Source organism: Procambarus clarkii, chromosome 43 (genome assembly GCF_040958095.1).
Source record: "Procambarus clarkii isolate CNS0578487 chromosome 43, FALCON_Pclarkii_2.0, whole genome shotgun sequence".
In the NCBI taxonomy this organism is placed as follows: Eukaryota; Metazoa; Arthropoda; class Malacostraca; order Decapoda; family Cambaridae; genus Procambarus; species Procambarus clarkii.
In genome coordinates, this window is record NC_091192.1 from 32,858,090 (window position 1) to 32,884,276 (window position 26,187).

The 26,187-nt window shown below is 37.4% G+C and overlaps 1 protein-coding gene across 7 annotated transcripts in view; it reads left to right on the plus strand.

The window, feature by feature from the left end:
* LOC123755933 (putative helicase mov-10-B.1) overlaps positions 1-26,187 on the plus strand; it is a 71,205-nt gene that overhangs the window by 26,655 nt on the left and 18,363 nt on the right. For all 7 annotated transcript variants that reach the window (XM_045738901.2, XM_069300214.1, XM_045738897.2 and 4 more), the window contains 15 exons: positions 414-469; positions 642-733; positions 1,636-1,745; positions 4,067-4,219; positions 4,842-4,966; positions 7,162-7,286; positions 8,258-8,395; positions 8,995-9,169; positions 13,175-13,314; positions 15,950-16,120; positions 17,744-17,891; positions 20,884-21,020; positions 21,498-21,620; positions 23,512-23,726; positions 24,825-24,982. In XM_045738901.2, the coding sequence (XP_045594857.2) occupies positions 414-469; positions 642-733; positions 1,636-1,745; positions 4,067-4,219; positions 4,842-4,966; positions 7,162-7,286; positions 8,258-8,395; positions 8,995-9,169; positions 13,175-13,314; positions 15,950-16,120; positions 17,744-17,891; positions 20,884-21,020; positions 21,498-21,620; positions 23,512-23,726; positions 24,825-24,982 (2,066 nt within the window). The remainder of the gene's footprint in view (positions 1-413; positions 470-641; positions 734-1,635; positions 1,746-4,066; positions 4,220-4,841; positions 4,967-7,161; positions 7,287-8,257; positions 8,396-8,994; positions 9,170-13,174; positions 13,315-15,949; positions 16,121-17,743; positions 17,892-20,883; positions 21,021-21,497; positions 21,621-23,511; positions 23,727-24,824; positions 24,983-26,187) is intronic.

Below are 26,187 nucleotides of genomic sequence, written 5' to 3' on the forward strand. Positions count from 1 at the left end.
AGGTTTTATAATACTGTATGCAAAATAAACAGTTTTCTTTCTTACACCAGGAAAACACCCTAAAAGTGTGCACAGTTTAAGGGTCAAGAAATATGTTTTTCTCTGATTAAATTTTGATAACAGCATTTGCCAGCCTGCAGGATCAGGGTGGCTGGATATGGATAAATGTTGTACAGTATACAGATAACTAGATGAGTACTGGATAAATCATAGATCTACATATTATGCAATATGTTGTCAATGGGGTGTCACATAATGGTATCAAGACAATTACAGATGTACGGTTTCAAAATCTTACTTTCTTTTATTTTAATAAATGTAATTAATAGATGAAACTGTACCTGCATGATAAGTACAGTGTGAATATAACATAATGGATAAAGTCTTAATGTACTGTACCTTACTTTTTCCAGTTGGTACAAGTATCCAGGTTGGAGGGAGTTTCCCGAGACAATGCCCCATATGCTGTGTAAGTTAGAAAACATATCTATGCTTTTATTTCATTAAGATGTCACAGTGTAATAAAATATGTTTGTTAAGGATTTTAGATGGATTAACATATTGATAATTTTTATAGTTAATTTAGCTGTTATCTCTAATAATAATTTGTTTGGTAATTATTTTTTGGCTTGTTTTTTCAGATAAATTCTAATTCTAAAGAGGAGTTTGAGGAACATAAGTCATCAGCTGAGCACCGTGTCAGGTGGCTTAAGCACTGGTACAATACCAACAGGTATGTCATCTTTTCAGGCCCGTGTGTGAATGTTAACAGGGACCTGTGTGAGATATATAGTCATTAGGCCCCCTCCACCCCCCCCCTCATCGCATCTCTTATGACAATATAGGTACTGCACTGTACCTTGTCTAAATAATTTAGGGCACCAGTCTGATATGAATTTTGCATTAGTGTAGACACTTCAAAATTGTTCACCCCCCACCAGGTCAGTGGAGCTGAGCAAGGTCACATGTCCTAGTTCCCTGCAGGATTTCATTTAAATGTCACTTCCCATAACTTGTTTGCTTGCCATGATTTCTTTTGTAATCTAGAGATATTTGGTTTTACACCTTATTGTAGATACTTTACATGAGCCCATCACAGAGCAGCAAAAGTAAAAAGAGAAGCTATTGATAGTGAAATAACTTGCTGTAGCGTATGTTGTGAAAATTCATTGAAAATACTTTCCGGGCAGGCCCCCTCAGTAGCTTCCCGGAGTTTATTGTACTGGCATCTCAAGGTCACCCCCAACGATGAGGCACCTGAGACACACATGGACCACAGAGACCAAGTTCCAATACCGGCCACCAAGACAAAGTACCAATATCTTGTCACAACAATGGTTGGATAGGGTTATTTGTTCAAGCCATATTATTATAATTCTCTGCACCAATAATTTGGTCCATTACTGGAGCTGGGTAGGATGTGTGTGGATTAAATATCAATCCACTACTCAAGTCAAACACCAAGTAAACCAAATGATGTCACTAAGCAAATCACATATCTATGAGAAAAGATTAAACTTAACAACCTATATCTCTGAGGAAAGATTACAATATAGTACAAATATCTATTCAATTTTTTATGTATATACCATCTTGTCTGAGCAACTGCTAATCTTAATTTTCATTGCATTTCAGGCTTCTACTTGCACAAGACAAGAATGGAGTTGTTATATGTCCCCAAGCAAATCAGGAAAATGTCACCTTTGAGGAGCGGTCCGGCACTATATCGGTCAAACTTAGACCAGGTATGGGCAAAGCTTCAATGCCAGTAGTTAAGGATATTAAATTATTCATTTTGTTGGGGGTATCATCAAATAGTACTCAAGACAAGTACTCAGAGCTCTTCATATTTTCACAACTCCCTGTATCTTTAGGTTGGGATGTATTAGCTTAACACTTTCGCGCTATCTGGACGCGCCGGCGCGTTCGGTTTCGTCTAACGTAAACGCATAGTGGACATAAAGTTATGTCTACTTTTAAAATATTTGTATAAAATTCAATTTTTATCCGATTTACTTTGGGTTTGTTTCAAACTGCGCGCTATGAGGCTCTCTTTCTCACCACTAGGCTGCATGGTACAATAAGTTCATGAAAGGTGTGGATAACTTCGATCAAATGGTATTTTGTCCCAAACGGGTTGCAGGTGGGTGACTTTAGCCGTTTATACTGGTAATTCTTCCCCCATATCATGTATTAGATGCATATGTCTGTTTAGGGAATTTTATTCCGATCAATATACAACCAAAAATAACTGTGTGCAACAAGTATAATCTTGACAAACATAACAAAAGTAAAAATATTTCGTGTGTGTTTGACGCTCACTGATATGTTCCAGCGTTGTTTTATATTTGTCGCTATTCTAACTTACGCTTTGTTGATATTTTTTACCTATGGGCACATAGAACATTCTATTGCGAACACATTGACATAAAAATGAATGACGTACATAGAAAATTAATGTCATGAGAGTGAAATAAGTATAAACTTTCAAAGCGCCGTGCGTCGTCCCGTCACCGATACCGGGTAACAATTTCACCACTTCCCACACTCTTGCGGGCGGGCTGCATCATTATTCTATGCTTATATTCATATCACCGTGTTGGGAATTTCATTGCGAGTCCATTGATACCAAAATTAACGCTGTAGAACAAGTGTGGAGGTGATTACAATCCCAAGAGTAAAAACATTTTGTTGCTGATGGGCGCTCACAGCGAGTCATCTACGTAGTTATTTATTTGGTGCTGGTATCCCTATATGTTTTGTGACTTATTTTACTAATGTTCTTCTAGAGAATTTTATTGCGAACACGTTGGCACCAAAATGAAATACGTAGCATGAGAACTAAGGTCAGAAGAGTAAAAAGAGTATACACATTTTTGTTTTTACGCTTAAGCGATAAAAACGCAGCGCGCACATTCGGTTGGCTGAGTGACCTTTGCGGAGAGCGCGAAAGTGTTAAGTTAGGCACAATTAGGTTAGGTTTTAAAATCTGTGAACAATCTATAAAATGGGATTTGTGTCTATTGGGTTAACGGGTCACTTCACTTAGCCACTTTACTTTCTGCCTGAAAGATGTTTAATGCTGACAGATTTTAAGGTTTTGAGCTTAGGTACAGTAATGATAATAGTTACCAGATATTAGCTGAACACATTTAAAATTACCAAATCAGGCTGCTGTAGATATCTGAGTCATAGGCATCTTAAGCTAAAAAATATATATATAAATGTTTGAAAAATGGCAAATAGTATACTGTACTGGGATTCATATCGAGAAGTGTTAGCAATTAGAGATCTAATATATTCTTCAGTTTTCTTACCCTTGTTAGTCCCCATTTAGATTATGTTGATCAAATTTTGGTCTTGGTATTATACAATAAAACATCATTTCACTTGAATATATATACAAAGAAGGTTGACTTAATACTAGGAATTAGAAACTTTCCTTATAAAGAGAGATTAAGATAGCTTTATTTACATTCTGCAAATGAATGGAAGACTTTATCAGAGGGAATATTAAACTATGAGAACACAAAACAAGGAATATATAATAAGTAAGTTTGGATTCAGAAAATGCTGGTTCGGGAATATGGTTATAGATTTTTGTATTGCATGGGGTAAAATGCCTTCTTCAAATTGCTCTACAATTATGATGTTAAAGGTACAGTATATGAAAACCTTTCCTTCAATGTATTTCCCCAATAGACAACTCCACAATACTTTAACTTTTGCTTCAGTCTTCCTGATTATTTTGTTACTCTTTATTTATGTCAGTTCTATAACTTATTTAATTTACTTAAAGATGGCCTCTTCCTGAAGCTTTCAGTGAATCATATACATTGTTTCAAAAGCAGCTACAGGAGTTGTAACCCAATAACTGATGGTATCCTAATACAGTTACTTCATATGAATACCCATTATTTTTTTAGGGTAGGAGCTGCTTCTAACAAGAAAACCTATTACTGGTAGCATTCAAGGGGTGGACTTGAGTTACCATTATTAGTAATGTGCTGGGATGGACCTAACATGATTAATCATAATTGTATTGAAATTGTTCTTAAATTTTTAGGTGGGACGAAATCTGTGCAGATCCTGATTAAAAACACAGGCGCAGAGCCAGTCATCTTGCGCCAGATAGAAATGCTTCATTCCTGCTCGTCGGTTTCATTAGAGGATCTTCATGGTGTTGTGCGCGGTGAAAGATTCGTCAGAGTTCTCTCGGGTAAATTTGATTTAAGAACTTGTGTTCTAAAATAAAATGTTTAACATTTTTCTCATTTGTTAATGTTTAATAAGTTATTCAGATGTTTCAGAAGTACAATTGTAGATTCTTCACACAAAATTTGTTAGGAATACTCCAAGTATTGAAAACAATGTTAGTTTCACAGGTACAATTAAATTACAGAAATGTGATATAACCAGAAAATTTTAATGCTTTGCAATGGCATTGAACCTGCATACCTGAATCCTCTCATACGGCTTCAATATTTTCTCATTAGTTTCACATCTCGCAATAAATAGGTACAAAAGATTCAGTGAGTAAATTCTTATGTGTTTTTCCATCACATTTTTGAGGTTTAAACAATAACATGCCTATCTATGCTTGTGTGCATTCATTTTAGGTATGGATTATGTATGTATTATATTTTTAAGTATAGAAAAATAATGTACATTTCTAAGCTCATGGTCTTTTTCTGGGGGGAAGCCTCTGGGTCTCACCCAGAAAATGACATTTCATTATATTCAATGCTGGTTTTATTTTAGGAGTAGAATATGTATACAGTATTTATAATACAGTATATATCTGAAGAGTAAACAAAAATAATTGTGTGCGATTATTTTAGGTGTGGAATATGGCCTGGAATGTCACGCACAAGCTGGAGGATCATTAGGGGTGTCACAAGTACCTGTTGCATTCCAGTTCAAACCTGAGCAAGCAAATGAGCTCTTTTTTATTGTGAGAACAATGGTGAGTTACATCATTTCTGCTGCATTTATTGTGAACATTTACGTAGATTAGAGAAAAGTTTGCTGGGAATGCTTTTTTATGTTTCATTTTGAAATGCTTGCAAGTATTGGATGGTGCATATTTCACATGTTGTGGTTGCATGGCATTAATTATCATTACCAAATTTCTTACTTTTATGGAATGGAAAGGCATCAAAATGGAGACAAAATCAAAAGAATATAGTGAAAGGCTATAACTGTTGCCTTTAGTGTGGAATAATTTTGGGAATATTAACTCCCTCCTTCCCCCACCTCCACCACTCCCATACCCACCCCTATTACATATGATGTGAGGCTGATTGAAACATGTTGACAGGAAGAGTACAACTACATATTTGTATTTTCACTGCCAATTAATGATCGTCAAAAGCACAACTTGAAATATAAGTACTGATTTCACTGTATTTGCCAGTACAACTTTAAATACATGTGCAGTGAATCAGTCATAATAAAGTGGCTGAAAGAAATAACTCGGTTCACACATCACAACTTGACAGGGTTCAGAATGGACTGAAATGTTGTCACTAATGTTGTGTAATTACCTAAGTGTAGTTACAGGAGGAGAGCTACGCTCGTGGTGTCCCGTCTTCTCAGCACTCTTTGTAATATAACACTTTGAAAGTACTGACAGTTTTGGCCTCTACCACCTGCTCACCTAACTTGTTCCAGCCGTCTACCACTCTTGTTTGTGAAAGTGAATTTTCAGATATTTCTTCGGTTGCGTTGTTTAGTTTAAATCTAGGACCTCTTGTTCTCGAAGTTCCAGGTCTTAGGAAGTCTTCCCTATCAATTTTATCGATTCCTGTTACTATCTTGTACTTAGTGAACCTATCGCCTCTTTTTCTTCTATCTTCTAGTTTTGGCATATTTAAATAATGCCTCTAACCTCTTCTCGTAGCTCTTGTCCTTCAGTTCTGGGAGCCACTTAGTAGCATGTCTTTACACCTTTTCCATATTCCTGTACAGATTCCCGAGCTTACTGGGCTCTTATTATATCTACATATGAAACTGTGTATGGAGTCAGCCTCCACCATATCACTTCCTTATGCATTCCATCTGTTAACTACTCTTGACACTGAAAAAGTTCTTTATAATGTCCCTGCGGCTCATTTGGGTGCTCAGTTTCCACCTGTGTTCCCATGTTCGTGTACCACCAGTGTTAAACAGTTTATCCTTGTCTACCCTGTCAATTCCCCTGAGGATTTTATAGGTAGTGATCATGTCTCCCCTTACTCTTCTGTCTTCCAGTGTTGTGAGATGCATTTCCTGCAGCCTTTCTTTGTAACTCATGCCTCTTAGTTCTGGGACCTAGACCTAGCTTGTTTGGGTGGATGGAATGTCAAGGAATAGTAGCCAGCTCCGCTGACACACTGTTTTAGTATATTAGTGACGTTTGGTACTGGGCTTTGTCTACCCATTGATCTACTAATAATACTTTGCAGAACAATTATTAGCAGTCTTGATACTTACATGTATGGCACAATTTCTGTTTGCAGGGAGAATTTAGGTGGTGTGATTTATTCCCTTGTATTTCAGTGAGCCGGTACACACAAGATATGCAATGAGACCACTTGCAAAAAGCCCTGTCATGATGGGAATAAGTGTTGAAAGCCTGGTGTCTGATGTGAGTCATTCATAGACTATAGGGATTACAAGTAATATCCATGAAGCAGCATTTCAATATGCTTAACCACCTATTTTTGACCTAATCATTGTCTAACTTGGTAGTGGATGAGTAAAGTATTAAGAATGACTCATAAAGTAAATAGTGACATACACAAATTTATGGCAAGAAAACTAATTAACATTGGCACAGTTTAAAATAATTAGAAAATTAAGTTTTGGTGTTTCAGAATTCTGTGGTAATAGGGAGAGGAAAGCAAGTTTTTACAACAAGAGTAATGTGGGTATGAGCGTTGCTGCTTCTGAACGAACACAGATATTCGGTGGTCTATGTCCTCAACTCACAATGGAAGATCCCAGATTTACATTCCTGACTACAGGCCTCCTGTCCCAGACAACATGAATTTTACTGTATTTATAATGTATTTAGAATCATTATTACGTACGGAAGTAGAAGAATTTTATAATGTTATAAAAAATATGACAGTAGAATGTTATTTATTTCTGTTGATTTTTTTATTGCTTTTCTCCCAGGAAATCAAAGTCTTGGATAGTGTAGCTGAAGAGTCTTCTGCTAACTCTGTCTATGAGAAACCACGCTCTAGTTACCCAGTGCGGCATGATTTTGGCTCATTTATTCCTGGAGTTCCTCTAAAACAGTGAGTTAAATTTGAATTAGTTTTAATATGAGGATGAAAGTCTTGAGAGCTTGGCAGGTAAAACTAGTCTTTCAGTAGACAATATAACAGCATCTTACGGTCATACTTTGATAACTTTTTGCAAAGTTTGAGTAGCATGTTTTATGTGGAGATTACCCCTTGCACAAATTTGAGTGCCATCTGTAAATGGACTTGATGCAGATTTTTTAGTGACAGCCTCCATGAATCTGGATTTACTTAAAAATAATGGAAAATTGACTAGGATAACTTGGTTATTAGGAAGTTTTTATTATATGGATGTCTGGACAATAAAAGTGGGTACTCTATTGACATTTTTCCAGGCATGCATTACTCATTGATAGTAAATATTAATTATCATGACCCCAATTCTCACTTTTAACACTTTCAGTGGACGGAGACTGAAATTGTGTCCATAATAACTTTACGGATGTCTGGCAGGGACGCGTGTTGCGTCCAAAATTAAAATTTTTTTTAAAATTCCATTTATTGTTTGATTATTATTATTATAGGACTAGTTCTAAAATGCGCACCTTTCGATCGCGAACAATTTGGTATAAAAATGGACGACATAGCATGAATATTGAGTTGAGAAAACTGAAGAGTATATACATTTTATATATAGTATATACATTGTGGGTGCACGCTTACGGGAAACGCAGGCTGGAATTGGGGTGGGCTGGGGTGTACATGCCAGGGAGCGCAAAGTGTTAATTGGCTGGGGAAGAACTATCCCAGACAAAAATTGGGGGCTTCATGCTTTTAAAAATGCTTTAAAACTTTTATGTTCTGTTAACTCTATTGTCTGTAATTTAATATACAATGATTTGTCTTTTCATATGCTCTAAAATCTGTAATTCTACATTTTCTACCCATTTAGCAGCATCTTATGATAAACTGATATATAAAACAGTTGGTAAATATTTATATCAAATTTTGTTTTTTATTGTCAGAGATATGGATGATGATTTACCCAAGATTATTCCTCTGGAGCATTACGAGTACAAACCCAAGTTGCGTGTAATAGCTAGCAAAAACTTCAATCCAAATAAAGTTGATTCCAAGTATGAGGCTGAAACAAAAAAATATAGGTAAGTATTTTAGTTTTGTATGTGGCTATATAACTATTGATACTAAAGTACAGTATACATCTTTGTTGTCCTGTCTTATGTTTTATTATATATTATTATAAGTAATGGCAATGTCTTTTCACCGACATAATAACATAGGATAAAAGCCCACACTTGTGTGTTTGTGAAATTGATGTAAAGAATTTACTGGATTGAATACTTACAAGTAAAGCTTTATATATTTTAGGATTATTGATAAGATTATTGACAACGTTTTAGGATTATTGACAAGAGTACGGTTAGGTAACATGGAATGGCTTCACTGTAACACTGTTCAAACTGGTTTAGTTTGAACCAGTGGTGCAAACATATTTCAAAACCAGTAGTTCAAATGTAACCACTGGTTACGTTTGGTTAACGTTTTGAACCACTGGTTCAAAAGTAAAGTTTAATGTATTTCAAACTTTTGTTTGATATTTGTTAAAATTAAAATATTTGTTAAATGAAATAATAAAATTTGTTAATAGTAATTGGTAAAGTATCCTCACAAGATAAAGAGGTTGCTCTGTAATGGTTGTATTCCATGTTAGTGTACTTGATTACTATTTAATGGTTTTCAGGGACATGATGAAAGCTGGCTTGAATGCAAAAAATTATGTGGACTGGTTTCAAACTATGCTATGGGTTGAGGAGATGCAAATGGAGATAGACATTCGCTACTACAGCATGCCTGAGGCAAGGCTGAGGAAAGTCCCTCTTACAGTCTACTCTGCTGCATCATGTGTGGAACTTGAGGTAAGTGAGCTGAAATCTGTAATTACAGGTGTACCATGCAAGTATTTCCAAAACTGCATCTGTAACCTGTGAGATGTGATTTTGAATCCTAATAAAAAGGTTTGTTTGGCAATACTTGTTGGTTATACATTATGAGGAAGATCTTATGTACAAGAGATTTGTACCACCATTATAATTTAATGTACTGAAGCATAATATTTGCACAGCATATTTAAGGGGCCGGAGACTGATTTCTCAACCTTCCTCAAACACACTCAAACTTTTTGTGCATAATCTACATGGTAAATGCTCCAACTTTTAATAGTGGTTCGATATAAACATGAACTGAAAATTTCACAATTTCAAATTAAGCTGATGAATTTAATATTTCACAAATATTTATTTTATTAATTATAGGCTGAGAATGGTATATAACATTCATTTTCCTCAATTTAAAATTGAGTTTGAGAGTATAGCTACTGTAAAAACAAAACAGTCACTGTGGCCTTCAAAATATGTGCAAAATTTAGATGCAAAAATTTATAACTCGTAAAGTTATAGGTTTATGAATAAACACAACTGAAGAAACCTTAGAACTAAGGACTTTACACATATTATGTAAAACTGGTGAGAATCAGAAACTGAATTTAACAGCTTGACTCAAAGTTGAAAATCCTGTTCATGGAGAAAAATTAATGTAAACGTCTCGACAATAAATATAGTAGTTCGAATTTGTTATATCATGTAAATTTTAATAAATATTACTTGGCATTCGTACTCGAATATGTGAAAGTTGTAGGCCAATATGTGTTGAAATAAAGTTAAGAAAAAATAATCCCCTACAAAAACAAATACTGTATAGCAATAAGGATAATGGGTTAATAAGGCTAATAAGTATACTTTAAATAAGTGATAAGGCCCGCATCTGGTCCCAATCTTCAATACAACTTAAAGAAATAAAGAGAATAGTTTCAAATCTGTAAATTTTTTGTTAAAAAAAAAAAAAAGTTACAATTTCTGCCACTTGTAACTGGTTAACTTGTTGACCAATTTCGTTCACCCGGGGATCAGTTACGGCTCTTCGCCGTTGCCTGCGTGCCGCGCCGTCTATGGCCGTAGACGTGCTCTGGGTTTCCCGGGTTCCTTCTTCCCTGTTCCGGGGTTCGGGTCTCCTGGGTCAGCCACAGGGTCCTTCGGTATTGCCGGTTGTTTTGCTTTTGGTTAGGGCACGTAGCGTCCGCCTCCCGGGTTTCTCTCTTTTCCTTATCTTTGGGTAGTTAGTTCTGGGGAGCCGACGGGGCTCCCTCCAGAAAACCAGCGTTTAATGTAATGAAATGCCATTTTCTGGGTGTGTCCTGGAGGCTCCCCGGCATCCCTCCTTTCCTCCGGTTGGCAGCGTTTTTCGCGTGTTTTGATATCCAGCCTAAGAACTGAACAGCCTAAGGCCTCTCTGAGGAGGCCAGGTTCTGGCTCGTGGTCCCCAGTAGGCAAGAACTCCATGCTCATTGACTGATGCCAGAATATAATATATCCATATCTGCCTGGATAGCTCCGGGAAGCCTCCGGGACTCATCCAGAAAATGGCATTTCATGACATTCAATACTGATTTATTTTAGTTTTCCCTTGATCAGCGACTGCATTTTAACAATATAAGAAGAGAAAATAATTTTTTTGCAGATAAATTATTTTTGTTGCACAGCGGAATGTCATACTTTAAGGCTGTGCAGCACGGTGGTTAATTTCATGTGCACAAGTAAGCATCTCAGTAAAATAATTCCTAATACAGTATTTTCTGGTGGATAAGATGCATTGTTATAACATTAGGTTTAAGCTCAATATCATAGCGTATAAAGCAAAAGAATATGGTAATAGGGGAACTGCACTTTAAAATTACTTATAATAAATGTATAATAAACTTACTAAATTATTTTTTCTGCAAAATATCAGTGTAAAACAGAGGTGTCTCTTAAGTGGAATTGTGTAATTACCTAAGTGTAATTACCTAAGTGTAGTTACAGGATGAGAGCTACGCTCGTGGTGTCCCGTCTTCCCAGCACTCTTTGTCATATAACGCTTTGAAACTACTGACGGTCTTGGCCTCCACCACCTTCTCACTTAACTTGTTCCAACCGTCTACCACTCTATTTGCGAAAGTGAATTTTCTTATATTTCTTCGGCATCTGTGTTTAGCTAGTTTATATCTATGACCTCTTGTTCTTAAAGTTCCAGGTCTCAGGAAATCTTCCCTATCGATTTTATCAATTCCTGTTACTATTTTGTATGTAGTGATCATATCACCTCTTTTTCTTCTGTCTTCCAGTTTTGGCATATTTAATGCCTCTAACCTCTCTTCGTAGCTCTTGCCCTTCAGTTCTGGGAGCCACTTAGTAGCATGTCTTTGCACCTTTTCCAGTTTGTTGATGTGCTTCTTAAGATATGGGCACCACACAACCGCTGCATATTCTAGCTTTGGCCTAACAAAAGTCGTGAACAATTTCTTTAGTATATCGCCATCCATGTATTTAAAAGCAATTCTGAAGTTAGAAAGTGTGGCATTGGCTCCTTGCACAATATTCTTTTTTGTGGTCCTCAGGTGATAGTTTTCTATCTAGAACCACCCCTAGATCTCTTTCTTTATCAGAATTCTTTAAAGATTTCTCACATAATATATAGGTTGTGTGGGGTCTATGTTCTCCTATTCCACATTCCATAACATGGCATTTATTAACATTAAATTCCATTTGCCAAGTGGTGCTCCATATACTTACTTTGTCCAGGTCATCTTGAAGGGTATGACAATCATCTAAGTTTCTTGAACAAATCCACAAGGGCAGTGACGAGGATTCGAACCTGCGTCTGGGAGCATCCCAGACACTGCCTTAGTCGACTCAGCTACGACAGGGTAAAAAAGGGTTGAAACCGAAGTTCTACTGAACTTACTGGATCCCGTAGCCTCTCCGAGGCACAAACCAGGCTTTTACACACCCCCCCCCCCCCTGCACCCGAGCTATGTCAATAGGCCGTTCTCCCTCTTCGCCCTTACATCATCACACACAGAGATCACACTAACGTGATGCATCAAATGAACAAATCCACAAGGGCAGTGATGCCCTTGTGGATTTGTTCATTTGATGCATCACGTTAGTGTGATCTCTGTGTGTGATCTAAGTTTCTTATCCTTCCTATTATCTTAGCATCATCAGCAAACATGTTCATATAATTATACCAACTGGTAGATCATTTATGTAGACAATAAACATCACTGGTGCAAGAACTGAACCCTGTGTGCTATACTTCTGAAAACACAGTAATTAGGAGGTATTTAGTGTGACATTTAAATTTGGATCTAATCTCTGGCAATTTTGTGTGTGTTAAATGATTCGGCACCCAGTCTGTTAGTTCTCAATAATATTTGACTTTAAAGAGAATAAGAGGATTGTACTAATCTAACTTTTGAGTATCGCTAATTTTTACTCCCTTTGTGTTCACATTAAATATGTATGTAAAAGAGGGATTTTTATTGTTATACAAACATTGTTTTGTCTCAGGGAGATGCCTACCTCGTTAGTGGCTGAAATCTAAACATATGTATTACTTCTGGGTATCTAATAATAAGTTTTAAATTAATATTTTCCATTGGAAATATTATGCTTAGTGGCAGGTATAATTTAATTTCCCATATTAGAACTTAAATGTATCAAATAATTAAATATATTTTAGTTGATAATCCTATTCCTGCAGTTCTACTGCATTGTGAAGTTTTCATCAAGATCTTTTCATGTCATGAAAAGGTCACGTAGACCTTGTTTTATAAAGTCTTTAGTGCCATTATTGCATTTGGTACTTTTCTGGTGAATTTCTTCAGTGGCTCCAGGGAACTATTGAGGGGACCCGCCAGAAAGAAGTGTTTCATTAGTCGATGCTGGATCTTTGTAATTTTTTCCAGCAGATTGTATTTTCAATTTTAATTAATGCTCCAGATCTGAAACTGCACATTTGTATTTAATTTCATTTTTTCGCTTTAGGTTCCTGGCCTTTCAGAAAACCGTCCATCTGTCCTACCTGGTGATAGTGTATTTGTTACAATTGGGAAAAAGAAACCTGTGTATGAAGGCCGTGTCCACAAGATCAATGACAAATCGATCTACTTGGCCTTCAGTCAACGGTATGACTTGTTGTGATTTACTCTTTATGGTTAGTAGTGTAGAGCAGGGCACTAGGTATCCCATCTTCATTATGTGTCCCTAGTAGGAGTTTTTATTTTTTATTTTTTGGCTTCGCAGCTACTTTGCGTACCTGATAATTAATACATAAATATCCGTATCTAGCGATTATGAGACTTACTTTCCTACTTGCTTGGCAATTCTCTAAAAAGCCTGCGTGATCAACTTGTCACATGCTTTGGAACAGCAGTTGCCAACCTTTTGGACGTCACAAACAACTAAATTCATAATTTTTAATTCCGCGGACCACTAATTTAAATCCTGCAGACCGCTAATAAGGACTTGTCTCCAACAGTCATTTTTGTTAAAGTAATTACCAGTACTTACTTTTGCATATTTTCATGCATTCTTTGAAAATATTCAAGTGATTTCCTAGCAAATTGGGGTGTTTTGATTGCAAGTGTCTTGATTTTCGAAGGTTTCATGGCATCATTGGATAAACTCTCAGTACACACAACACAAAGCGGCCGTAGATGTAGTTCACTACAGGTTCTTGAATAAATTCAAATTTCAAGTAGTTCGAATCAAAGTTTCAGCCCCGCTCCTGTGCCAGGTAAGTCCATCACGGGCTCACCATAGCCTGTGCTACTTGGAACTTTTAGTTCCCAGTAGCTGAATCTTAAACAACAACATAGTTCGAATCACATTGTCTTGACATTTTGAGTGTTTACTTCTCTCCGCCTCCAGTTCAAATGTTCTTCCTAATGGTGCCTGACGAGGACCGTGAAGGCTCTGAATTTTTTATTAGCTCACGGTTAAGTAAAGTGCACATATTACTATTGTTACTATTATCATTAGTTACATTATCTTTTGTAGTACTAAAGAAATTCAGAATATTTCTTTGCTTTTTTAACTAATGGGTTTATTGTATTTGAATCTGAAACCAATCAAGAAATGATTGTTATTAAAGTCAAATTATTTGATGGCATTAAATATAACAGTTAAAGAAAATACACAGTTACATAAAATACACAAATAAAATAAAACATCAGAATATAAAAATGTCTTAGAATATTATTTTTATTTTATTATTAACACTTTCCGGCCCTGAGGACTCCTCCCGGCGTCCTGTTTCGCCTACCCGCTACCGCTAAGTGGACATAAACTTATGTCCTCTTTTAAAATATTTGTATAAAATTCAATTTTTATCCGATTTACTTTGGGTTTGTTTCAAACTGCGCGCCATGAGGCTCTCTTTCTCACCAATAGGCTGCATGGTACAATAAGTTCATGAAAGGTTCACAAACATAACAAAAGTAAAAACATTTCGTGTGTGTTTGACTCTCACTGATATGTTCCAGCGTTGTTTTATATTTGGCGCTATTCTATCTTACGCTTTGTTGATCTTTTTTACCTACGGGCTCATAGAACATTCTATTGCGAACACATTGACACAAAAATGAATGACGTACATAGAATAATAATGTCATGAGAGTGAAATAAGTATAAACTTTCAAAGCGCCGTGCGTCGTCCCGTCACCGATACCGGGTAACAATTTCACCACTTCCCACACTCTTGCGGGCGGGCCGCAATCATTATTCTACGCTTATATTCATATCACCGTGTTGGGAATTTCATTGCGAGTCCATTGATACCAAAATTAACGCTGTAGGAGAAGTGTGGAGGTGATAACAATCCCAAGAGTAAAAACATTTTGTTGCTGTTGGGCGCTCACGGCAAGTCATCTTCGTAGTTATTTATTTGGTGCTGGTATCCCTATACGTTTCGTGACTTTTTTTACTGATGTTCTTCTAGAGAATTTTATTGCGAACACGTTGGTACCAAAATGAAATACGTAGCTCGAGAACTAAGGTCAGGAAAGTAAAAAGAGTATACACATTTTTGTTTTTACGCTTACGAGGCAAAACGCCGGGAGCACTTACGGTTGTTTTTTTTACATTCGCCTGGAGCCGGAAAGTGTTAAGAAAGCATAAAAAATGCAAATACAGTACTGTCCAAATTTTTCTGTGGACCGCCTTGAACTGCTTTGGAAGACTCAAGAAACAGTAAGATGCAAAGCTTCCTTGTGAGTTGTAGTACTGACTTATTTCTATCACCAAGAAACTACATATTGTGACAGAATAACCTGTTTTGCATGCAAGATGAAAATCATGTGTCTAGTTTGTCAGCTAGACAGAGTATATAATGAAATGTTTTGTTAAATAGCGGGTTTAGGGCAATGGCTATATTGCTATCAGATATAGATGCTAGGTAGTTCTTTGGAGTGTAAATGAGTACAGAGGTGTTTACTAGAGATAGTGATGTACTATAGACATGCAGGGTTAGCACCCAGTGTTTAAGGTTGTCTGATTAGATGTTATGGTAGACCTCTTAGCTCCCAGTTTTGTTTATCAGCTATTATAGTGCAAGATGTAAACAGGTCTCATTTAACAGCTGTAATTAGTTTGTCTCAAATGTGTTGTATATAATTATGTTGTACAGTGTTGAATATTTGTCTTTGTGAACAATATATGTATAAAAATTGTATCTTAAGATCTAATATTATGTGTAAGGAGCTGGGAATGCTTCCTGTCAGTATACCATCACTTGGCTATGAGTATATACTTATTTTACAGGTTCATGGAAATTTTTGTGGATAAGATGAAAGTGAATGTTGAATTTGAATTTAATCGTTATCCACTGAGAGTGTGCCACCGAGCGCTGGTTCTCACTGGACAAAGATCTTCAACGTACTTGACCTTCCCCTCTCCTCCAACTAATAATGTTCAATTGATAGAGGATATCCTGTAAGTATAATAGCTTTCTCTTCTGGGTCCCGAACCTCATTCTTTTTCAGGTTAGGCCTTCTCTTTCACTAACCTTAGTATTGAAGGCCAGCATCCTCTCACTAACCCGTGACCAGTCTTCCTCTCTTGCCAACCTCCTCCTTACCCACTGTAGGCCTCCATCTACCAATAGTGAAGAAGTTGTGCAGCAGAGAGGATACTTTTACCATATCTACTACAAAGCACCACTACCACCATATCCCTCTTACTACCAAATTCCTCCAGTACCACCATATTTCTCCATTACCACCACCATATTCCTCCACTACAACCACCACCATATTCCTCCACTACAACCACCACCATATTCCTCCACTACAACCACCACCATATTCCTCCACTACAACCACCACCATATTCCTCCACTACAACCACCACCATATTCCTCCACTACAACCACCACCATATTCCTCCACTACAACCACCACCATATTCCTCCACTACAACCACCACCATATTCCTCCACTACAACCACCACCATATTCCTCCACTACAACCACCACCATATTCCTCCACTACAACCACCACCATATTCCTCCACTACAACCACCACCATATTCCTCCACTACAACCACCACCATATTCCTCCACTACAACCACCACCATATTCCTCCACTACAACCACCACCATATTCCTCCACTACAACCACCACCATATTCCTCCATTACAGCCACCATATTCCTCCATTACAGCCACCACCATGTTCCATCACTACAATAACCATAGTTAGTTTATGGGGCCTGACAGCTGAGTAGACAGTGCTTTGGATTTGTAGTCCTCAGGTTTTGGGTTCGATCCCCGGTGGAGGATGAAACAAATTGCCAGAGTTTCTTCACCCGGATGCCCCTGTTACCTAGCAGTAAATAGGTACCTGGGAGTTAGACAGCTGCTACGGGCTGCTTCCTGGGGATGTATAACAAAACGGAGGCCTGGTCGAGGACCGGGCCGCAGGGGACGCTAAGCCCCGAAATCATCCCAAGGTACTGTAACCTCAAGGTAACCATATCCCTCCATACCACCACAATATTCCTCCACTACCATCAGAAGCTTTATTGCAATGGGTACAGCAAGGCTATGGTAGAATGCAGGGCATGAAGAGCTAGACCTCACTTCCCCAAAGTTACTGATAAGTAAGTACCATATCACTTCACTACCACCACCACAACATCCACAGCACCAGTTCCACATACCACTACTGTCAACTATTGTATCATTGGCTATCATTGCACCATATTGTATCATTGGCTATCATTGCACCATATTGATGATGTCCTGACTTTGCTGCCTCTCAGTATTCCACCAATATAAAGATGTTATTACAGTTGTTACTACTGTATCCCACCTGTTTTATATTCACATTCATAAGCTAAAAAATCATGTAACAGTAGTTGAGCCTTTGATTAATGTCTCCTCTTAAATTTAATGATTTAATGCATTACCTTGCGTTAATTCTGGGGGATCAAAGTCCCTATGGCTTGGTCTCTGACCAGCCTTCATTGGCATATCTTTTACAACTTTTATGATCATTCTCTAGTTATTGTTAGTGGTATAAAACCAAATTTCTGGTTATTTCTTCCTTGTAGGCCATACAACCGTAAGCTACAGACCAACAAGGAGCAAATGCTAGCAGTGTGTAGCATCGTCTCGGGGACATCGAAGCCAGCCCCGTATATAGTGTTTGGCCCCCCGGGTACCGGAAAGACCGTTACTATTGTAGAAGCCATTAAACAGGTAAATACAGACATGTTTGGTGATTTATGTGTCAGTTAAGATGAAAATAATGTAAACAAACTTTCTTCTGCAATGCAGTTTGTGCACAATATTTACAAATTACATCATCAAAGACATTTTTGTTTATCCTTGTACTGTAACATCAGGTTTGCATGCCACCACTGGCATCAGTAGTGAGACCCCTTGTGATCAGTACAACATTCTCTAGAAGGATGAAATGTAGGGAATGACATGATTGATGCATATAGATGGATGATGGGATAGAAATAAGGTTTTAAATATAAAGTTTAAAAATAGAACTTGAAGCATTGGATATACTGTACTGTAAATTGGGGAAGTTTAGATACCGGAAAGGCGTGGGATTGCTGTATTGTTTAACCACTGTACTGCACAGGTATAAAATGTAACAAGCCCTGTATGTGCAGACAAAATTATTCCAATATTATACCCTCTAGTTTGGATCTTGTGTGTGTTATGCACCTGTTGTAAAACTTACCCAAAAGTTAGATGAATAAAATATTAGTTTATTTATCATTGATGACAATGTTGTTTTGACTGTAGATCATATATTTATCAGTCAAGCATTTTTCCATTAAATTGATTGTCTTGGGTCATGTAGTACAGTGGTCTATGTCCACAACTCTCAGTCTTTGGTCCCGAGTTCTATTCTCAGGTGAATAGAAACAGTTGAGCACTCTTTCTTTAATCTGATGCCTCTGTTCACCTAGCAATAAAATAGGTAGGCTTAAGTCAGACAATTGTTGTGGGTTGCATCCCAGGGAAGGTCAGTAGTAGACCTAGGGTGGGGAAAGGGGGAGCCTCGGTAAGTTTTAACCCTTGTATGGCACCAGGCTATTTAACATTTGTCACCCACAGGCGCATAAAAAAAAAAAAAAAAAAAAAAAAAATTCTAAACCTGATAATTTGTGTTCACTGATCATGGGAAAAATAATAAAAAAATCGTAAGTGGCATATATTGCCCGCTATAGGGCGGGGAATTCTGGCAAAAAACAGGCGCTGACTCAGCGTGCGTCCCAGACGGTCTGTTGCTCCTAGCTGTCAGGCAGGAGTGGCCACAAAGAGATAATTACCTAATTATTTCAATGTCTCTGATTGATTTTTCGTAGTTTTTTTGTTGTAATATTATTCAATAGTGTGTAGTGTGATATATTTATATAATAAAATGAGTGAATCATCGCTGTACCATCGCCATCACTGTACTAAAAAATATGGTGTGCATATTGTTGATTCAATTATTATGTTCATCAAACGGTGAACAAATACTTTGTTGGTTATTACACTATATACACAGGTTATATATAAGTATCTGCTGGTTATTACACTATATACACAGGTTATATATAAGTATCTGCATGTTTTGTCCACCATAACGAACCACTAAGTTGCTATTATGAGTCAAAAAGTAGCGAGGAGTGACCGCCACACACCACCCAGCCACTCGCTGCCACTCACTCCCTCAACACCTCACTCGCCCACACTCTCTTCCCACCATACTGTTTTTGCTTTTATATACAGACATTATATATAAGTATTTACATGTTTTGTTCACCATAACTGCACATCTAAGCTTGTATGGTGAGTAAATGCACAAAGACGTAGCTACTCACACAGTCAGCTGGTGGCGACCGCCCTCAAGGCCAGACGCACTGATATTTCTCCTCCAACAATACTGTTTGTGGTGTTATTATGCTATACATACACATTATATAAAAGTATCTACCTGTTTTATTCACCATACTTGTACAAGTAAGTTGGTATGGTGCCCAAAGACCATAGTGGTCACCAGTAAACATGATAAGTTGTGCAGATGACGCCACCTCCCTCACCAAAATGGCGGCTCCCAACCTACTCCTATTGCTATTATTACACTCTATACACACATTATATATAAGTATCTACATTTGTGTTCACCATAGCGAACCACTAAGCTGGTATGGTGAGTGCAGTCAATAAAAGGTGGCCACACACAGTCAGAAGACAACGTCAGCACCCTCCCTCCCACAGCCCTCCTCCCTCCATGGAGCACAGCGCTAAATATTAGCACAATCTTGCTGTTATCAGAACCCTGGTCAGTTTTATCACAGTCATGGGTCTTCTGTAATAATATCATCTCTAAATAATAGCAAGAACATGTATATTATGGCATTTTTAGGCGATGCTGTGGTCACAAGCTGAACAGCAGTGCTGTGAGCTCATGTTGCGTGCGTCAGGTTTGGTAGCTCACTCAATACTGAGGCCCCTCACACCCGGAAATTTGGCCCACGATTTTAAAAAAAAATGGCGTCTGCTTACAAGAGCCCTGATAAAGGTGTGGTGAACCCTGTGTATCCTCGGGCCGTTTAAACCTTGCGCGGTACTCCAAAACATCATATGATGCGGAGCGCAAGTTACTGCAAGCCACTCAACGCATCGTATGATGTCTTGCGCAACTAGAGGGTTAAGTACAAGATTCTTGTTCTCGACACAGGAATTATTTCTAAATATAAGGAAACATGAGAAGGATTACTCTTGTCAGTCACCCTTGGTGATCACCCAGCATCCTTGCTGGCACTTAAAATCTCTCTTCTCTAGCCATATACTATGACTGTACTGTCTGGGACAACTGGTGGCATTACAAATTCCTATGTGATCCCATGTTGTAATTTAATAACTAATTAGTGGGTTGTTTTAGAATGTATATTAATGTCATATCTCATCTGCTGCCTTGTCTCTACTTCAACAAATAGCTGGTGAGTATAGTTAATTATCTTAATTATCAAGCCCTTGTTAATTTTAATAAAGATATCCAAACCAAATCCCAACTTTTACTGTATTATGATTTTGTTATGTATAGTTTTACCTATCTTGTATATACCCTTTTGTTAATCAGTCCCTTATAATTCATCCTTGCTAGCCTTTGTACAAGAGTATAGTTTTTAAAGTAGGGGAATATTAATTTGTTATTATATACATTACTGGGGTAATGTTGCAGGTGTACAAGATGCAGCCACTCAGTAGGGTGTTAGCATGTGCTCCCTCTAATTCAGCTGCAGATCTCATTGCTGTACGGCTTCTAGAACACATTAACAAGACTCACTTGCTGAGAATGCATGCAAAGTCTAGACAAAGGTATGTACTGTATTTATTAAATATTTATACTTCCACTACTATATTATCAGGTTAACAAGTTTGGGTTGCTAAGTCTTTCTTCTGTATGACCAAATTGTTTGTCTTCACAAGGATAACATTTTGTTATATTGTTATTCTGCATTTATTCCATGTGATTTCTTTAACACTTTCACATATTGACAAAATATGTTAATGTTTGTGTAACTTTTGTGTAACTGTATGCTCTGTAGTACAGTGGTCTACGTCCTTGACTCGCAATCAAGGACCCCGGGTTTGATACCTGGTTGGGTACACTTACCTAGTAGTAAAATACGCACCTGGGACTTAGGCAGTTGGTGTGTGTATAATGTATACAGTATATTGGGCTGGTTGTAGACCAAAATCTTGGATCCTATTCACCAACAAATATTATGCCTTGTGTATAATGATGCTGTTATGCCCCCTATAGATGCACATCTTTTTTTTTTTTCTTTCCAGTATTACAATTCCGGATAAACTTCTAGAAATATCTAACCTGAGAAATCATGAAGTATTCTACCCTTCAGGAGAAGTGTTGGAAGAATATAGAGTTATTGTGTGCACAATGGTAACTGCTGCCAGGTAGGTGAAATGTGGATGATAGAAGTGTTCTTGTGGGATATTTGTTGCCAGGAGTAATCAAGCATTTACATGTCTATGCAGGCGATGAGACACAATAACGTGACTAAAGTAAGTTGACCAGACCACACACTAGAAGGTGAAGGGACGACGACGTTTTGGTCCGTCCTGGACCATTCTCATCGACTTGAGAATGGTCCAGGACGGACCGAAACGTCATCGTCCCTTCACCTTCTAGTGTGTGGTCTGGTCAATTTACATGTCTATTTATGAAACCTGTGCATCTTACGTGTGTAACATACGAGACCTGTACGTCTTTCCTCGATCGTGGCTGCTTAGCATTTATTAAAAATTTATGAGCTGCAGAATGCTATGAAGTTGTTTAACAATATTTACTGTGGTTTACTAAGACTTGAAGGTTGTAAGTTGTTTAATAATTTCAGAGTAAACCACCATGATCAAGGACAGATGTACAGGTTTTGTAAGTGGACATGTTAATGTGTGATGGATCTTGGACCAGTTGGGCATGCTGGCAGTGGGTGCTAATTGCTGTGTAGCTGATGTAATGGGTTATTAATCAGTGTTATTTGTTAAATAATTACTTTTTGCATAAAGGTACTGCCTTTGGTTAAATGCATCAGTTATTGACTCGTCATTTACAGAAATTATAGGCATTTAATATAATGGAGTAACACTAGGCATAATTTTTCAGGCTAAGTCATCTGGTAAGTCATTGTAACTTATATGCAAATTTATGATCAAATAACAAACATTTGAAATTAATTATAGGTCATTGTTAATGGCAATTTTAATTTGTCAATGTCAAAATGGTGGGAGTCGCACTACGAGCTTGTAATAACTCAACCGTACTTCAAGTAAAAATAACTTTCGGTCTGTCTCGAACCCTTATCAAGTGGTCACGATTTTCCAGTGCCAGTCTGATTGGCTTTTGTTTCAGCCATGTTACTGTGACTATTACTACAAATGTGTGTGTAATATGTGTTGAGGATAAGTTGTTGAACATTCTGGTTGCTTGAAGTGGTTGACAGGCTTACTTGGTATGTACATTTTTAGATTTAATTTTAGCTAGTTTCACTAATTTTAGCTTTAATTCACTTTAAAATTTGGTAATAAAATCAACCATAGTAGTAGGTATCCTGAAGTCTCGGGAGACTATGGAGTTGCGCTCTCGTTGTCAACCAGAGCGGATATCAACCATAGTTTATGAAAATACTGTGTTCGTCCTGATTTAAAAAATGCAAATTTGTTCTATGTGTTGAGTTTTTCACTGAATTTGGAATGCTGTACTGAAAAACATGATATGGACAATATTGTACTTTAATATAGTTCAGTATAAGAAGGTACATAGATTTTCATAAGGTTTTTATGTGCCTCTGTAGTACGTGCAGTCATATATATCTACTAGATGTAGATCAAGCCTCAGGTTTGTCAAGCCTGGCCTCGGGCTGGGCTTGGGGAGTAGAAGAACTCCCAGATCCCCATCAAGCAGGTATCAAGCAGATAGTGAAATAATTAAATATAGTAAGGAGAAAACATTGAAGACATACAATGGGATTACACCCACATCCCTGAGCTCGCCACGCACATGCATTGCCGCCTGGAGCAGGGTGTGCGCCTGAGTTCAGGAATATGGGTTCGATTCCATTATACGGTTTCAATATTTTCTCGGATACATCCTGTTCTTGTGATTTAAATTTAAATAAAGTAAGAAGTGGCCTAATGTTAACAAAAGTGACTAATTAGACATTACAACAAAATAAACAATATAGAGTAGAATATATTTTGTTTATGCAAAAAAAAAAAGGTAAAGAAACCTTTATCTTGAATGCAATTATGAAGTTTTGTTGCTTTACTATTTTATATATATTTTCAGGATTGTGTCTGCAGCTCTTAAAGCTGGTCACATAACCCATGTTTTCCTTGATGAATGTGGACACTCCATGGAACCTGAAGCAATGGTGCCACTGGCAGGAGTGTTGGCTAAAGACGGCCAGGTGGTGTTGGCTGGAGACCCCTACCAGCTGGGGCCAGTGATAAGAAATACACAATGTTTCTCTAGTGAGAAACTCTTCACAAATAATGGCTTGGGTAAGTGTTATGGCCGATTGTTTTCCTGGCAATATTTCTGTTTTGTATATTGTTGTTGATTGTTTACCTGGCAGTACTTCTATTTTGTATTGCTGTTGATTGTTTACCTGGCAATACTTCTGTTTTGTATTGCTGTTGATTGCTTACCTGGCAATACTTCTCTTTTGTATTTCTGTTGATTGCTTACCTGGCAGTACTGTACTTCAATTTTGTGTCTGTTTATTATTACAATAGGTGCTGTTGGTTTTGTTTTGTCCTGATTTTTGTATATTTATTCCTAGATATCTTCAGATTTGAAACACTTTCACTTTAAAAGAATGACAAACTTAAGCCTAGGAATGGGGGGGGCATCTTCGACAAGCTGCCGTCTTCCTGTCCTTGTCGAGGCCACTAGGGTTAGTAGCCCTTGGGTAAAAATCTGAATGATGAAGAGTTTTAGAAAAGCTTAATTTACATTCTGTAGAAAGACAAAAGAGTTAAGAGGTAACAGGATTTAAGTATACCTATGAAAAAGAGGGTAGACCAAAGGGGATATATGGTAAATAGTTTTAAATATATCAACACAAAAAGAATGGATATAAATTTGATCAGTTTTGATTTAGCAAGGACCTGGGTAAATACTGGTTTAGGAATAGTTGTGTATGTGTGGAATAAACTACCAAGTAACATTGGTGTAACATTGGTAAATTGTTTCAAGTGAAGGTTACGTGCAGGTAAAGGAGCGGGAGTTTGTAAGGATGGGAGTGTTGCCTTCCCTAACATACTGGTGAGACATCTTTCACTTTAGTTAGTGCTGTTCTCTGCCAAGGTTGGCATTGTAGCATTAGTCAAAGTTTGATGGCCATTTGACACTGGTGTGGAATTGTAAATGCTAATGGTAATAATTTATTACAGTATTTAGCATAAAGAAATTTCCTTAAATTAAAAAATGTGAAAATCATGCTTGATTTGACAGAAGTGTAGTATATTTATTTTTTTTGCAGAGCTTATCCACCTGTTCCGTAGTTTGGATTGTAGCTGAATTTAGCTGTGGGATTGTAGATGGATCAGTACATTATCATTATCTCCTAATATTCTTGCATTATCACCATCTTACAGACAAGTCATACTTGGAGAGAATGATGGAAATGGACATGTATCAGGCCAAAAATGGGACGTTCAATAATCAGGTCGTGACCAAGCTGCTCAACAACTACCGCTCTCATAAGGATATTCTTAAGGAGCCTAATGAGTTATTCTACAAATCAGAATTGAAGGTAATTGTATTATTAAATGTATTACTTGCATATTGAAGTTACTGATGATTTCTGTGATGAATCAAGGAGAAAATATTGAGTCTGTATGATGAGATGGAACCTGCATACCTGAACTCTCTGTAGCGTGTGTGCCTGGAGAGTTCAGGTATGCAAGTTCAGTCATATCATACAACTACTGTACCATATTTTCATAATGTATTATTTGCTTTATTTTATAGTATCTTCTCAATAGATTAGCCTCATTTACCAAAACACACACACACACACACACACACACACACACACACACACGCACGCACGCACGCACGCACGCACGCACGCACGCACGCACGCACGCACACGCACGCACGCACGCACTGAGCAGATAAGAGACACTACAAGATTTAAATATATAAATTTGAAACATCTTAAGATAACGGATACAGATGGGAGTAATTTAGATTTAGTACAAACTTTGGTAGACACTGGTCTACCCAAGGGAAGAAAAATAAATCCTCTGGTATACCCAAGGGATTTATGGAAAAATAACTAGGTAGCATAATCAAACATAGGTTAGACATATATATATATATATACATATATATATAAATTAGTTTGATGGATATTATTAGGAGTGGCCTTGAATGGCCCAATAGGCCTTCTGCAGTGTCCTTAATTCTTTTGTTACGTGATGACATGGATTTCTTTCAACTATGTTTTATAGTCCCCTTTTTTCTGCCTCATTATTTTTGGGGATGCCTACTGGCTTGCTCCCAGCTATCTGTAGTCCCGGACTTGGCTTGGATTTCCACGAGAACACTTCATTAGCCACCATTAGGCTGAACCTTGCGAAGCCATAACTTGAAATATCAACTTGACAGCTGTACTGTACTTGGTATAAAAGCTTTATCATACTCAAAATTCTATCGTGTTATCCATTTAATATCAACTACTGATATCAAATTTATATGTATTATTTAATGAATTGGTGTTCAACAACTTGAGGGTTTAGAATTATACAATATATGATGCCTTTTAATATATATCGTGATCTTTCTCATAAAGCATCATAAAATACTGTTGTATGTACCAATCAGCTTTACACCTGAAGCTCGAATAAAGTGAGCCTGCCAATGAACCAACCAGCCAGTCAGCAAGCCAATACATCAGTCAGCAAGCCAGTAGGCCAGCAGGCCATTCAGTAAGCCAGCAGGCCAGCCAGCAAG